This window comes from Dermochelys coriacea, chromosome 3, assembly GCF_009764565.3.
Source record: "Dermochelys coriacea isolate rDerCor1 chromosome 3, rDerCor1.pri.v4, whole genome shotgun sequence".
NCBI lineage: Eukaryota > Metazoa > Chordata > Testudines > Dermochelyidae > Dermochelys > Dermochelys coriacea.
The window spans coordinates 65,703,650-65,720,983 of NC_050070.1; the positions used below are offsets into that span (position 1 = coordinate 65,703,650).

Genomic DNA, 17,334 nt, shown 5'->3' on the forward strand with positions numbered 1-17,334 from the left:
CTTTTGGGAGCTACAGCTCACTTCATTGGATGCATTCAGTGGATGCATCCAATGAAGTGAGCTGTAGCTCACAAAAGCTTATGCTCAAATAAATTTGTTAGTCTAACGTGCCACAAGTCCTCCTTTTCTTTTTGCGAATACAGACTAACAGCTGCTACTCTGAAACTTGAAAAAAAAAAAAAAGTTACCTTCAACAGCTCTGAGGGGAGATGGGTGCACAAAACAGGAATACAATCAAATAATACCTTCAGAGAAGTTGAACTACAGGAGTAGAACTCTTCTCTAAAGCTAACTTGTTGAACAGATTTCTACTTGTGGAGACTAAGAACTTTGAAGTGAGCCTCCATAAACCTACAGATTCTACTGTTATGAAGGAACAAAGACGAACACAAAACTGACCTTTTTATATATGACCAGGAAGAGTGTATTCACATCACAGGGAAGTTCTGACAAACAAGCAAGGCCATGTAGTCAAGAAGAAAATATTTTTTACAATAAAAACTTGAGTGGATGAGAGTTTTTCTAACCTATTCCATCCATAGTGGATAAAAACCAATTCCAGTACCCAGCAAGTACTTCCTGTTTGTCTTTCTGCCTGTATTTCTCTGTTTGTTTCTATGAATTTCTAATACCTAGAGAAACCCATCCTATGCTCCTGGTGACTGTCAAACTGAACACACACACACCTCCAAAGATGGCGGACCATAAATACAGCACGTCTCCCTCAAACCATGGACCACTTCTTCAGCCAGGAAGATTAGTGGTCTGGTTTTTGAGACAGTAAGGCCCACTGTGTAAATACTGTAATCAAGTCTGGAAGTCTTTGTGATTAATGGACAGAGGGTTTTGGAGATCTGGCTCAGGGAACTGTATATTACTCTTAAAAGAAGATTAGCACAGACCTCTGGGTCTGTGAGTTGATGATCTGATACACATTATCCAGTCATCCCCTTTAGCTGCAATCAAGCAATGTGTCTGGAGTCTCTATAGTTAGATATAACATAGTAAGAAATAATGTGTTACACCTTGAAAGGGATCTCTGAAATGCAAATCAGACTTTAAACCAGTAGATTAGTCATAAAAAAAGAGTTTTGAAGTCTTAAAATAGACCTCAAGACTACCAAATGTAGCCTAGAGAATAATGTGTGCAGTTCTTGTGCATTACTAACTTATTCACAAGCATAATAGGGTGCCATTAAATGACAATGTATTGTGAATGAGAATTCTGAGAGTGGAAAAAGTAAGGAGAAATTCATTTAAGGTTACTAAGATGACTAAACTTCCAGAAGATTTCCATGTTAATATTCTTGTCACTTAGTAGGGATTTCAACACCATAAATAAAAAAGGACTGATGGGGGAAGATTACCTCCTTGCTGGAGAAGAGAAACTCTTACACCAGGGAGCATCCCAAATGGTTCTTGGGAAGCTACTGAAGCAAGCCTGTAAGATTCCTATATGGTGTCTCCAGGACACAAGATCCCCAGCCCAAGGAACAGAGCAAATAAATAAAACCATAAAGAAAATGTTCCCTGAAGTATTCATTTAGCAATAAGAGGATAAGAATAATACAGTCATAACTTCTGCTGTAGCACTATGAGGGTATAACAGCACCTTCATAATGTGAACCAGGAATTACGAACCATTACTAAGCAAGTCAAAACAGATGCAAGGAAGGTGAAACAAGGCATAAGGGTTCATAGAAATGAAGGCACCTCAGCAAGTTGGATGGTACAACCTTGGAGTGTTTGGAGTCAGAAATCTCAGAAATTAGTGAGGTATATGCAGCATGTCAGATGCAGGGCTAAGCATCCAATTTCAGGTGAATGCTTTTGAAGTTCTGGGATGAGAATCAGGCTTACAGAAGTTATTCAGAGACTTCAGGAAACCAGGGATGCTCTATTTTCTGGGCAGATTAGGAAATATCCGCAGAACAGAAATATCCCAATTCACCCTTACCTGATAGTGGATCTTCCCCTCTGAATGTCTCTTCTGTCAACTCTAGATGAGACCAAAACCCAATAGCCACGCGCTGAGAAGGCACTGAAGTCAATAACTTAGGAATACACAACATTTCAATGTAAGATCAGACCACTGAATCAGGTGGCTGAGAAATCAGTGCCAACAGTAAACCATTAAGGCGACTGATGCTCCGTGCACTGAACGAAGAACACAAGAGGAAAACTACGCTAATTACCTGAAGTTAAACACACAAAACAGTGGCTGAAAGCCTGGTGGGTTTTTTGGTTTGTTTGTTTGTTTTTTTGTTTAAGATGCTAGCAACTCCAAGATGCCTTCACTTACACAGTGAAGTAGTTGAAGCAGATACTGGTGCTATGAACAACTCTGAGGACAAGTGTTCCCCTAATCAGCTGCTCATGTCTAGGAATGCAGCAGAGGCTGTAACCAAATCAGGTTGGTAGTAATGTTAATTGGCAACTAACTATAAGCAGTCGGCAAAGGAACTGAAACAAGATTATAGAGGGCACTGAGCCACTAGCTGTTTATCTTGGAATGTAGCTGAACTATTGGTGCCTTACAGGGACCAAAAAAATAAATCTTAAGTTAGAAGAATCCCAGCCTGTTTCACACTAAAGAATAGAGACCCAAGAGTATTCATTCTCATACTACAGAGACCAACTTGTTGTTTATTCCACGTGAACACACATTTACAACCACCTAGTAGTCCTTATGTACTGAAAATGAATTCTAAAAAATGCATTGTGCAGTTATGTTCATGGCCTTGAGTTTCTGTATCAATATGCTCAGTTCACCAATACATGTTTTTCTCACTGCTACATACTCAACCTGGGCTCTGAAATGCACGTGGAGGTTTCCTTCTCACACATTCGTGAGCTGTAATAAACCCTGTAATGATTCTACAGGCTAAGTTAGCAAATCAGCAACATCTGTGCAAACCCACTGCCTACAAGTTTAATATTCTATAAAACTGACAGATGAAAACAGGTAATGTTTGCATGCTGATGGAAAGCCACAGGAAATGGTGAAGATGAAATATTTAGCCCAACTTGAAGGGATGTTTGTGACTGAAGATGTTCTTAATGCTGACTGGGAAGGGTGCGCAGTGGGGTTACAGGAATTCCTGATTCTGGTACGCACATTCTGTTTCACACAAGAATGTTACGTGAGGTCTCAAATGAAAGCTGATGTCACACTGGTGAAATGTATATACATGTGCCAGGCAAGGAGTTACGTATGTGTACCAGAAAGTTATGTTCTTAAGCATATAAGATAAAAGCAGGTCACCAAAAGGTAAAATGTCTTAAACCGGTTTCTCCAGACAGGAGGCAAGAAAGGTTTCTCTCTCTCTGTTGGGATATAAATTAAACGTTGTATATTTACACATGTAGTCAAATGTTGAGATGTGAAAACAGGAAAGCACATACAGGAAAAAACAAGCCTTGGAGGGTTATTCTGTCTTTGAGTAAAGACAATGAACTTTGTGGGTATTTCTAGAAAGCAAAAAAGATACCCTGGTATCCTGCACCTAGGAAGTAAACTGACAGCATGTCTGCATTCATGAAAGCAGAATCTTAGACAGCCATGGTTGAAAATGTGGCATAGGACTTTGGGCGAGAGAAGTTTAGTTAAGTTTAGTCTGTAGAAAGCACGTTATGCGTTTCGAATAGTTTTACTCACTACTACACTACTTGTAATAAGTTTATTACTGCTTTCACTATAAATATATTAAGCTCTGTGATATTAAGCAAAGCAATGGTCCCCAGCTGACTCTTACAAGCTGGTGTGTACTGTTCCTTTGGGAATACGAGACCTGGTAATTTTGAGTGTGTCTAAGGGATAAGGGGCAAGACACTGTAGGGAACATTCCAAGGACTCAGGGGTTGGTATGTACCTATTGCTACCTACACACAGAGAGAAAACTCTGGAAAATGGTGCTTGTGCTGCCGGAGGCTATTGGTTTCAGGGAACTGATCCATAGCAAGCACAAATGAGATTCCTTGATGCTACGGGCAGGTAGTGGAGAGGTGCCTCACTGTGGGTATTTTGGGGGAGCATCAGTGAACACTTGCCTGTTTGTTACCAAACTTGCTAGTTCCAGTTGGTTTGAGAGAAGTTCAAGATGTTGTTTTTGGATCTAGTAAGCCCTCTAGTTTGGGTCCTGGGTACCTCTGCCATCCTGTTAGGTTTTCCAACTCAGCAGTTGAGATCAGCTAGAGACTGTTAGCAGGAACATCCTATGTTAACAGATGGAGTAGGGAGAGAGGGCACTCAGTGGACAGCCTCAGCTCCAGAATTTACTTCTGTCCTTTGTCCAGAGCCAGATAAGCTTCAAGGCCCCTCCTTATGCAGGCTTTTTTTTTTTTTTTTTTTTTTTTTTAAAGAGGGGATAGTTTGAATAGAGATAGTCTACAAACAAACTAAAAACAGGTTTTTTAAAAAAAGTTTTTGAAGGTTAAGACCATCTTTTTCTTGGTAAAAATATTTTGTTCAAGTGCCTCAAGAAAGTACTATTAAGAAAAAACAAGCAAGACAAAGCAGTCTACACAGTAAAATGCCAACTATCACAATGCAATTCAAACATTTAGTAGGGCCTGAAAAGGCCAGCTGGCTCATTTGATCTGATCCCGTATGTTTTGAAAGATGAATTATTACATTATTCTCACCAAATTCTCATCAAGCTGGTCTAACAATCTCTTAGTAATTATTCTACTGCTCATTTGCTTTAAGTTTTGAGAACATTTTTAAAACCCTAAAAATATTTATTTCAGGGAACTGCTATCTCCCATAACCATCATCTGCAATGGAACTATGACAATATGGCCCAATGTCCCCTCCATTAAATTTTTTTTTTTTTTAAGTATAGAAGTTTAAGCTTCTTTACTCTGCCTATCTTCCAGTTCTTGTGGCGCTTGAACTCTTTTACTATAACCTTCTACAAGAAGAGTGTACAGCCTTCCAAATATGGTAGCTTCAGGACTAAGAGCAATAACGCTCTCTCCAGTTTCTACATGCAATATGCCTGCAGAAAAAACATGTTATAGCAGTTTTAAATAAAAAAATAAATGCACTGCACTGAAAGCTCCTATATACAGATTTTCTACTCAGTTTAGTCATCCTGACTTAACATTGTGACACCTAGCTCAGTGTCCTATGTTACAGTCTAATCTACATAAAGCTCTCTTGCGCAGAGGTTGAAGGGTATGTCAGCTTCCTACCATGCCAGTCAGTCAGTCTGCCTCACTAGCAGATTCTTTGACACTCTGTCTTTACTCTGCCTTGCAGGTTTAAAAACCACCAACCTGTGAACCCCCAATTCCTGAGTTTCCAGACACATGGCTCTGTAGTGTCCACAGAGAGACTGGACACACAGAAATTCAGTTCACTGCCTCCAAAAAGACACTGTACACACAAGCCTGTTTGGTTACCTGAGGACTCATTCGATACTTTATTAGAACAGCACAGGTATGATTTGTAGTAAAGCTAAGAATAAGTTTACCTACAAAGAATAGAGATTTAAGTGATACTAAGATAAAATTGTTACAAGATATGATTACAAAACAAAACACTTTCTAGTGACTAAAACTTAATTTTAGCAAGTTACAGTCTTTGCTTAAGCAGTTCTCAAATCAAGTTACCAGAATCTCTAGCCTGCCAGGCTGGGGGATCCAACTTTCTCAGGCTCAGAGGGTGCGCTTTCCTTTGTCGTCACTTAAGTGACAGATAACTAGAAGATCTTTTTGTTCCCCTTATATTTTCCAGCATCCATTATTTCTGTCTAAAGAGCCAAGAAAACAAACCACCAGTATGTTCTCTAAGCTTCAGCTTGTTAGCTTGGATTAAGAAAAGGAGTACTTGTGGCACCTTAGAGACTAACAAATTTATTATTTTTATTATATAAATTTATTATTATTAGCTTGGATTGATTGATTTATCTTACATGTATGTGTACTTTCATTGACCTCTGTCTGTAATCCAGCCAAGCAGACAGATAATACTACGTTCCTTTGTGTAAGGATCCACTGGATCCATTCAGTGCCTCCAATCATATACCCAGCACACACACACCTTTATGCCCAACTCACACATACACACAATGATATTCCTGATCAGACATCACCAGTTTACAAAGGATATCTTTGGATACATATTACAACTGTGTTGGAGGCAGTGAGTGTGTCAGGCCTGATAAGGGTTACAGTATGGTGTGCCCTCTACCAGTTGGCATTGAGGGGTTTTCACACAACTCAGCTCAATACATTATTTAAGACTGCACTGAGGGAGTATGGACTACCACTACTTGACAAACTAAATTATTTCTTAATGTTTAGATTTAGTTGCATCTTTCATTTGCTGTTCAACTAATACTTAAACTATGCCCTTTCATTAAAGCATTAGATAATTATTTATTTTAATGTCAGAAGAGTCAGGTTTCACTCAAGTCCCATCATAATTAAGTTTAAATATGTAAATAAACAGCTTACCCTTTCTTCACTCTTGCAAAATCAAATGCCATTTGTCTGTAGGAGAATGCTTTTTCATTCAAGTATCTACTATAACGCCTTATGAAGGTAGACATATCATATCCTGCAATAAAAGAAAGTTCCATGTTTTGTTAAACCGGATCGGTGTAATTGTTTATAAAGACACTTACCCATTTGCTAAAACTGAAAAAACGGCACATTGCAAAATCTACTGAGACTAGACGTAGCCTTACATATGAAAAAGTGACACTTCAAAGGAAGTTCATAGGAAGAATTCTCAGTTTTGAAAATTTAATTGAACCCCACCAAATAAAAGTAAAACAAAACAAAACCACAGTTCGTATAAGAATCACTGCTCACTAGCCAAGCAACAGCACAAGCCAGATTAAATGTGGAAGTCGCTCTATTGCTTATACTATATATTTAAAAAAAAAAAGTTCTGAATCAGTAGATTTACATGCTTTTGTTAATTGATCTTGTAACCATAACTGAAAACCATTAGCAAGTGTCAGTAGTTTCTGACCTATCCGAAAGACTCAAAAGCACGCCCAAATTACTATACTTTTGTCCAAACAGTCATGTTAAATTCAAGAGAGTCTCTTCCGACATCTATTACATGCTGCATACTTGTAGCCTGCAATATTGTCTTAGGTAACAGAATTTACCAGATGAATAGCGCTTCTGTTCCTGCAATTATTTCAGTCTATGGCAGTCTTTGATTATACTTTGGATGATACCTTAGAGAAACTTTGTAACTGAACATATCTAAAATAATTAATGTTTAGACGAAAGCCACCTGCATTTCTCATTTCATAGTTTACTCATTTGAAGTCTTGTGGGTATTCTAGCTTGCTCCACTGACAAGCTAAGCAAAATAATTCACAAAACACAAATAATTAGCACTCTAAAAGTGATTAAAGACAGAGTCCTGTATTTAGCCTTATAAGTTAGAGGATGACTTACTGCTAACTCTGTAGATATGTAAAAAATGAAAAGTTAGAAATACTGTGCTGTGTGTAATCTATTTTATACCCCTTTAATTCTCCTTGGACAACCTGAAGCACATCAGAAACTATAACACTTTATATCACTCAGTGTGTGAGCCAGAATTTCTGTTTTCATATAAATCCCCCATACTAACACTTGTAAATTAATTTATATTTGTAATTTCTGAAGTTTCAATAAAGCTTGGTTAATGGAATCTTAACATCATGAGGAGGGTAAGCCAAGTCATAATGGTGTGTGTGTTTTTTGTGGGAGGGCAGAATAACTGAGGGAACACTTCAGTTACAACTCTTCTACTAATCCCTTGTAAACTATTTTGTAGGAAAGGTGCAGGAAGAACATGGAGTTGTAGCAGCTACTATATATAACCAATAAGAAGGATGCAGCCACAAAACAGTTATGGCATACACCTACAAGTGTTTATGGGAATAAAGGTTACAGCAAGAAACAGCTAGTTTGGGGGTTGTAGTCCCAGTTGACTTCTGCTCTAGTTACCCCTTGCCTCAACTACTGCAAGTTCTTCCACCTCTCCGAGTCATCCAATTCAGATTAGGCACCCAATACCACAGTATGCCTTCCAAGACAGGGTTCATCAAGTGAACTCTTGCACTCCTTTCTTGGCAGCAGCTAGAAGTATTCCTTTTTCACTATGTGCATGGGCACACGCCCTTCTCCCTTTAGTTTGTTATTGTTGTGGGAGGCTATGTTAGAATTGTAATCTTCCTTGCAAGTCTTCCACAAGCACCTGTATACTCTGCCTACCCCCAATGGTTCAGAAAGGGCATCTACTGTAGGCTCCTGGCTCCTCAGCCATCATCTCCCTTGATTGGAGGAGACCTGTCTCTCTCCACTAGCCGACTGAGGTTTTTCCAATCTGCACTGTTCCCTGCTTACACTGATAGCCACAGCAAGCCAGACTGCCTAAGCAGGCTGCCTTTCCTGCTTTCTCCTCACAGGGCACAGACAGCGTAAATTTTTCACAATCAATCAGAAGTTACCACAACACCCTTCCTTATCAAACCTTTTTATTCTTAAACTGAAAGAATCACAGAGAAAACATTTAAAAAAATGCGATCTACACACATGCTAATACAAACACCAAACAAGGCTCTGGTAGGCGTTCAGTCCTTCAAACCCCAACAAGGAATTTTTCTGTGGTTATGAATTCATAAAAGCTGTTAGTTCAGAACAACCACCCCAATGAATATGTAAATCCCTGCTTTATATAGTTCAGGTCTCTGATCTTGGGACCCTGAGAACAGGTAATCAGACAGATAATTGCCCTCTCCCCAGTGCATAAGCTCCAAAGGGTTGCGTTTCTCCATAAGCAGAGATGGAAAAGTCAGGGGAGAAAATGTTTCCCCCTAGATGTTTCCCAGGAAATCCACTTCACACATATTGTCCCCAAAGATCATCCTTGTCCCCAAAGATCATCTGCTACAACGTTCAATGTAGTCCTTTGATCATACAGGCCCACAATAATTTGGAATCTTTACATTTAATACAATGAACTCCAAAGATATTGAACCTTAATTCAATAAGGTTATACAAGGGTACTGCAGTCGCAGTCTGTTCCTGAAGAAGTAAAAATGAGGTTGCAGGTCAGTTGCGGAAAGAGCTCCATCCCCCTGCTTGCATGGAGTTTGACTCCTGAAATTGACAATATTGTTGTTCCAGTAGATTATCGCTCTAAAAGAGCAAGAATTCACAACAAAAGGTGTATTGATTGCACTCCCTTTGCACTGGACCAAAATTTATCTGAAGTTTTACCTGATTTTATATGAAAGGAACAGTATAATGAATAGCAGACTAAGATGATGTGTTCTAAGCAGTCAGTTCTGCTTAGGAAGCAAACTGCAGTGTTCTGAACTGGTTGGAACTTGGAAATTAAGTGCACTCATTTCCAAGTATTGCATACACATTGAATTGCCATCCCAACTAGGTATCATGGAAGTGTAGGCAACTGTGGACAGGCCATTAACAGACCGTATGGGGCACTGCCTTCTGGGCAACAACAGAAGAATGAGAGCATTTCAGGTAGCTCTGGCTGAGTGTCCAGAAACAGTCGGTCAATCTAGAACAATTCCCAGGCCATGTACCAGCTTTACTATTTGATGGTTCCTTGCTCTAAATTTTTCCATCTTTCCTTGAGCATCACCTCTGTCTTGTTTGAGTTTGACAATTGCTGTACATCCACTTGTTGATCCTAGATAGCTACTACGATAGTTGAACAACAGTATTATATACATCTGATGAGAGGTATAGATCTGGGTGTCTATGTAGTGTCATGGCTTATGATTTCTTACAGTAAACTTAACAGGATGGAGGGATACTACAAAAGCCACAAGAAACTCCACAGGTGAATAATCTGGTAGGATAGTGTGTGATGCCCTTTCACCTACATACTACTCCAGGTGGAGGGGGGGGGGTCACATCCAAGTCAGTACTTCCACATTAACCCTGATCCTACCTTGCAGTAAAAGAATAGTATACTGTAGTCATTGACACTGAATGCCATATAGGTGAACAGCAGACACCAATGTGGTCAACTTAAATGTATCCTTCTACACAACTTACTTTGTCTACTTTAAGATGATGCATATGGGGAGCTGCCAAATGGTGCTGTTACTATAGCAATAGGGATAAAGAAGGACACTAACACATTAAAATGAACACTGAAATATTTGCATCTGTTTGTTAAATGATTATTTCAAGACAAAGAACATTGGATTTCTTTGACCTCAAAAGCATCACAATCTAAAGGGTAATAAAATCTAGGAACAAGTTTGTACAGGTATCATTGAAATGTGATAGCACTAATGATATGCAATAATCATCAATCATCATCATGAGCTCCGTCAAGAGAGTGTATGGTTACACCAGTCTTCATTGCCTTGGTATGTACATAGTTTTGTGCAGGAAAGATTGTTTTGACTATAGACAGTTGATTGTGCAGCAATTGGTACAGGCACTAAGAAGATCTTGTAGAAACTCAGATGCCATTGAGCCCTTTAAGAATACAGGAAGTAGTTCACCATCCATGTTTTTCAATTGATGTTGCAGTGGCAATCCCGTATCTGGTTTATCTATGTATGTCGTCCCAAATCTTTCTTTTCCAAGATGCACTTGTCATGCTCTTCAAAACGGTCCCCACACTGTGGGAGTTTGGCCAGGGACTTGTTCTTTTTGATAGCTAGACTGAGAAGCAACAATTCACGTCTGTGGGTTTCCTTTTCTTTTTTGCTCTGGTCACACAGTACTGTTACTAACTTCCTTGCAGCAGAAATTGCAGCTTGTACATCACTCTCCTCCAATTTGGCAAGATCTCTGAAGTGGTAAGCTCCCTTTATTATGACATTAAACACAGATTTCCTTCTCCCTACCAATATTAAGTAGTGATGACACAGTCACATCCTGTTAATGCATGTACAGGAGAAAGCATGTTGCAGAAGTCAGGAGTGAGTGCGTCACAAATTGCATGCACAGGTATGAAGCAACGCTTGACAGTTGTGCTAGTAATGGTGCCATTTGAATCCACACAATATCTGTGTTCCATTTTGGAAAGTAGTGAACAGCAAGGACCAAAACGTCTCAGATTACCTAAGTTACTGTAGTTCCTTTGACACCAAGAGACCCAAAAGCCATACTGGAACATACAGCTTGCAGAAGTAGCCTTGTGACGGCTTCCTCTTGAGTACTATACAAAAGTCTTGGGCTTCAAACGCCTCTACTGGAGATGGACTTTGCTACTTCACCATTAGAAAAACCTCCACTAAGAAAATGTCTTTACTGGATGTGCTCCTGCACCTACAGGCATTTTGAACCATAGTCACTTGTAAAACTCCTCTAAGATATCCTTGTTGGACGACGTGTTTAGAAGGTTTTCCATGGAGGCACACGAATCGCCTTGTATTTCTTCCATCAGACATTACATCCTGTCCTGCTCTGTCTTTCTGCAGATCTCATTTATTGTTGTCAAAGCTGTCAGACTTTGAATACAGAATTAGTTTTATCACATCCTCTGAGGACCTTCCTTAAGTATATAGCCAATTCATCAAATGTGTGGAATTTGTCTCCACCCATGGCCTCTCTGATGTACACTGTGGTTTCTTTGTTGAATGCTCTTAGCTCATGGATTCTTTCAGTTTGAGCTTCCAGATGATGTCCTAATTCAGCTTAGTCTGTTCTTCTCATTGTCCCATCACCGTGGGACAGACACATAGTCCCACAACAGGACTTGTGCCTAAGAACAGTTGCCATTGAAAAATCATCTTCGCATCTCACCAATGACAGGGCTCTTCAGAAAACAGTTTCTGAACTAATAGCTGCTATGATTGTCCTTCCTTGCCAGACTTAAAAATTGATTTCTTGGCTATGTCAGCAAGGTTCTGATGCCAAATTTATTGACTGGAATGAAGAAACGATGGGTCCAATCGGGATCAACTGCACCTCTCAAATTGCTTTATTGGTTTTCTACAGAATCTGCTCTTTTGGAGTAGAAACTCTTGTACATCTGATGTTACATGCTGTCAGTAGATAACATTGATAGGAACCTCTAGATGTGATTCAGGGTCAAATGGGTTTTCAATATTGCTGATGGCATAGTTGGTAAGAGCTGTAACGTGCTCTTCATACCTCTTCAGTTTAGTGGCAAGGACTTGTCTGTGGACTCTGTCTTCACTACTTCTTGTTCTTATAGCTTTTTCATATTCAAGTTCTTTTATGAGAGAGTCCACCTGACAAGAGCTAGTTTCTTTCTTGCCAGTCCTACATTCCCACTCTGCCCTTTGAGTCTTTGACAGTTCTGTTCCCATGTCACTCAAATTCCACTGAAAGATCCAGGAAGCTGATGCACAGAAAATTTCAAACATTCAGAGGCACTGTACTTCTTCAGGGATATCAAGAATGTAGACGGATATCTACCTGACATGGTTGGGCGAGTTTGCTCTTAAGAACTATTGAAGCTTGGCATGTTGGGTTTGTAACTGAAGTTTCCAATCACCATCTTGCTCTACACAGACATTTAGTAGTATGACTTGGAGAAAATGATTCCATAATTGAACGTAGGAGACAGGACATACTATGACCACCCTGCCTGACATTCCTCCAACAGCAGCATACACAGAGTTATAGCATCATCAAGCTCTTTAATAGACATATTGCAAGAACTCAAATACCTTTTGAGTATCAGCCAACATTTGCCAAAGTGTTAGAGCTACAGTAGAACCTTCTCCCTGTTCACATCATTTAACAATGAATAAAGTTTCAGAGCCCTCAGGGTCTCAAATGCTAGAATCAAGCCATGTAGAGAATGGTTAATTGCTTACCAGCAAGCGTTTGATCTGCAATACAAACTGCATACACATCAGAATCAATAAGAAAGTCTAGCAATGTTGCGTCTCCCCCAGAATATCCTGAGATATTAATAGTCTGTCTCTGAAGGAGATATTTCTATTATCTCCTTCATGAATGAGATTTCTATCAGCAGGAAGTGGTACAATTCCATTTGGAATGAACACCCCTCCCTGGGACTCTTCCTAGTTCGGTTTTTGCAGCACTAGCAAGGAACCAGCATTTTTGCCACATGTTAAACAGTTCCATCATTTCGGGGGTGGGGGGAGACTTTCCCATGCAAAGCAAATAAAAAAAATATTTTAATACATTGCCATTTGGTAGCTTGACATTTTGGGTACCATTGTTTTACCTAGCCTGCAGGCTTATGGCAGTATTTGACAGCTCCACATCATACCTCAATTAAACGTATATAAAAAAAAGCTTTCAAATGATGTGATGTAAGCATGTGTAGGATGGATACATTACACTCCAAAAATATGGCCCATCCATCCGTGAACTTAATGTTTATTTCATATCCTGGCCTGAAACTTCACTGGTTGGACAGATGAGTTCAAAACTGAGAATTTTGAAAAAATCTATTACTTTTCAATTAGTTAGGAAAGGAAGGTTGCTACCAGGCGATAATTTGCTGCATGTGAAGGCCCTTGTGTATTGGAAGAACTATTGCTGGCTTTAACGGGGTGGTAGTTCATGCTGCCTTACAGCAAAATCTATGTCAAGAGGGAACTCAAGTGATCCCAGCCATCTTACTAACCACAGGGGGTATGGATCATGTTACATGCAATTGCTCCAATTTCCAGTGGAGCTTCAGTTATATACTGTGCGTGCACATTAGCCAAAGACTGGAAAAAAGAAGGAAAATTTATGGTACTGCAATCTGTTTATAGTTCCTTTGGTCTGAAGAGGTCACCACAGATTCAGATGTCTACTCCATTAGACAGTTTACATGTTGTGAAGAAATATCCATGCTAGCGTCTGGTTATTACGACCATAAAATCAGGGTTTATGAGAATGTCATCCTAACAATTTCTGCTGACTACAATTTACTGACTGCAGGTGACAGTGGAGGAAAAAATCCAGCTAGCAAATCAGATAACTCTTGCCATTCTAACCAACCCATACCTTTTCCCTTCTGAATCCCTGCACTGGATACTGAATATTTCTCCTGCTACTACTACCACCATTTTCAAATTAAGAATATTCAAGGCAGTGTTTGTGTTCAACAAATTGTTCATGTAGATTTAAAAAAAAAAAAAAAAAAAAAAAAAAAAAAGATATCCACCTTCAAGAACTTTCACCATCACTCCCCTATTCATGCGCACGCACACAAAGTATTTGATTCTTTGAATTCTGCTGCACACATCACCTCTTCCAGGAATTAGAAGCAAGGTCCATAAAACTAAATAGCAAAGCTTTCAGAAAAAATGTCCAGAAATATTTTTGGACCCCTAAAAAGACTTGGCAAGGCTTGACCAGGACAGTTTGTGCAGTGGTAAACAGAAATGTTACTTTATACAGCTATGGAAAGCACATTATCCGCTTCCAAAAAGCGGGTGCTGTGTGCATGCCAACTATTAACCATGTGGGCATCCAACACGTAAATGTTCATACCCAAGAAAAAATTCTCACATGCAGAAAACAAATAAAAAAGGAAGGGTCTTTACTCTCAATATGGCAGAGATGAGACAAGACTGTGTGTAGAATAGTTCAATTAAAGGAGTAACACTAAAACAGTAACATTAGGGAAAAAAATTCTAACATTATGCTCTGTTATTCCATTGTCTAGACCTTTTCTCTTGGTCTTCCTGTTCTTTTCTGGCAGGAGAATATCTTTGTACTGGGTAGATGTCTGCACTTTGGATTCTGTCCTTTTAACTCTTTAGGCTGGGCCTCCTGGAGATCTGGCTCCAGCTTGGAGGGGAGAAACTTAGGAGTCTACTGTAGTCCCTCGGCCAATGCTTCCCTCTTTGGTCCAAAGTCTTTGTGTGTCCTGAGGCCTACTGTAAATAATAGGCCTTGAAGTTGGAGGCCTATATTCATAAAAGTTTGCTTTCTTCTAGGAATTGGATTAATATAAATTACTGTTAAGAATGTGGGAGATAGGGGTGTACACAGAATCAGTAGAATGCCTATTACTGTCATGCTGTCTGCTACATAGGACTTAGTTAACCCTCTACAACTATGTGATTTTGCTGCCCAGCCAGGAAGGCAGACAATGGGCTAACTCAGTCACTAATACTTAAAACAAGTGTCAACTTCTACTAGCATGGATCAGGATTCTGATTGGAGGTGAAAGGTCCCAGCTTGAGGCCTCAGGGGCACTTCAGGTGGAAAAAATGAAAGAGCTTGGGGGGGGGGGTCAGAAGGAGTCAGTGACTGCTTGAGGTCTGCTGCCCCTTCATTCTTGGATGTGGGGGCAATAGGGAGGTAAGTTAGATCTACCTAAGCAGTTAGGTTTCAGAGTAGCAGCCGTATTAGTCTGTATTTGCAAAAAGAAAAGGAGGACTTGTGGCACCTTAGAGACTAACACATTTATTTGAGCACAAGCTTTCGTGAGCTACAGCTCACTTCATCGGATGTATTCAGTGGAAAATACAGTGGGGAGATTGTGTGTATGTACACACACACACACACACACACACACACACACACACAGAGCGCGAGAGAACATGAAAAAAATGGGTATTACTATACACACTGTAAGGAGAGTGATCACTTAAGACGAGCTATTACCAGCAGGTGGGTGGGGGGGGAGGAAGAAGAAGAAAACCTTTTGTGGCGATAATCAAGGTGGGCCATTTCCAGCAGTTGACAAGAACGTCTGAGGAACAGTGGGGGTGGGGAGGGGGAAAATAAATGGGGAAATAGTTTTACTTTGTGTAATGACTCATCCATTCCCAGTCTCTATTCAAGCCTAAGTTAATTATATCCAGTTTGCAAATTAATTCCAATTCAGCAGTCTCTCGTTGGAGTCTGTTTTTGAAGCTTTTTTGTTGAAGGATAGCCACCTCTTAGGTCTGTAATCGAGTGACCAGAGAGACTGAAGTGTTCTCCAACTGGTTTTTGAATGTTATAATTCTTGACGTCTGATTTGTGTCCATTCATTCTTTTACGTAGAGACTGTCCAGTTTGACCAATGTACATAGCAGAAGGGCATTGCTGGCACATGATGGCATATATCACATTGGTAGATGCGCAGGTGAAAGAGCCTCTAATAGTGTGGATAATGTGATTAGGCCCTATGATGGTGTCCCCTGAATAGGTATGTGGACAGAGTTGGCAACGGGCTTTGTTGCAAGGATAGGTCCTGGGTTAGTGGTTCTGTTGTGTGGTTGCTGGTGAGCTGTCTGTAAGCAAGGACTGGCCTGTCTCCCAAGATCTGTGAGAGTGATGGGTTGTCCTTCAGGATAGGTTGTAGATCCTTGATGATGTGTTGGAGAGGTTTTAGTTGAGGGCTGAAGATGATGGCTAGTGGCGTTCTGTTTTCTTTGTTGGGTCTGTCCTGTAGTAGGTGACTTCTGGGTACTCTTCTGGCTCTGTCAATCTGTTTCTTCACTTCAGCAGGTGGGTATTGTAGTTGTAGGAATGCATGATAGAGATCTTGTAGGTGTTTGTCTCTGTCTGAGGGGTTGGAGCAAATGCAGTTATATTGTAGAGCTTGGCTGTAGACAATGGATTGTGAGGTGTGATCTGGGTGAAAGCTGGAGGCATGTAGGTAGGAATAGCAGTCAGTAGGTTTCCGGTATAGGGTGGTGTTTACGTGACCATCGCTTTTTAGCACTGTAGTGTCCAGGAAGTGGATCTCTTGTGTGGACTGGTCCAGGCTGAGATTGATGGTAAGACAACATGCAAATTAGGGTTGCCAACTGTCTAATCACACAAAGCCAAACACCCTTGCCCTTCCCCATCCCTTCTCCGAGGTCCCCCCTCCCTCTGTTGCTTGCTTTCGTGCACCCTCACTGGGCTGGGGCTGAGGGGTTTGGCATGTGGGAGGGGGTTTGGTGTCCAGCTCCAGGAGAGGGCTCAGGGCTGGGGCAGGGTGTTGGTGCTGGCTCCAGCTGGACTTACCTTGAGTAGCTCTCCGCTGGCTGTGCAGCAGGGTTAAGGCAAGGTCCCCTGCCTGCCCTGGCCCCGTGCTGCTCCCGGAAGCAGCCAGCAAGTCCTTGCTGTGCCTGGGGGGTGGGGAGCAGGGGTTTCTGCACACTGCCTGTGCCCTGAGCACTGACTCCACAGCTCCAATTGGCCGGGAACAGTGACCAATGGGCACTGCGGGAGCGGAGCCTGCTTTAGTCGTGCTGCACCGCCAACCAGGAGCCACCTGAGGTAAGAGGAGACAGGGGACCCCATGCGCTGCCCCTTTTGTTTGCTGCTCCCGGAAGTGGCCAGCACATCCCTGCAGCCCCTGGGGGATGATGGGGTGCTAGGTGCCGCCATGGCCTGCAGCTCACATTGGCCTCCAGGGGCCGTAGGGAAGTGCCGATTGCTTCCAGGAGCGGCGCAGGGCCAGGGCAG

The 17,334-nt window shown here is 40.9% G+C and overlaps 1 protein-coding gene across 33 annotated transcripts in view; it reads right to left on the reverse strand.

The window, feature by feature from the left end:
- SNAP91 (synaptosome associated protein 91) overlaps positions 1 to 17,334 on the reverse strand; it is a 138,383-nt gene that overhangs the window by 74,223 nt on the left and 46,826 nt on the right. For all 33 annotated transcript variants that reach the window (XM_043510603.1, XM_038395307.2, XM_043510602.1 and 30 more), the window contains exon 5: positions 6,463 to 6,565. In XM_043510603.1, the coding sequence (XP_043366538.1) occupies positions 6,463 to 6,565 (103 nt within the window). The remainder of the gene's footprint in view (positions 1 to 6,462; positions 6,566 to 17,334) is intronic.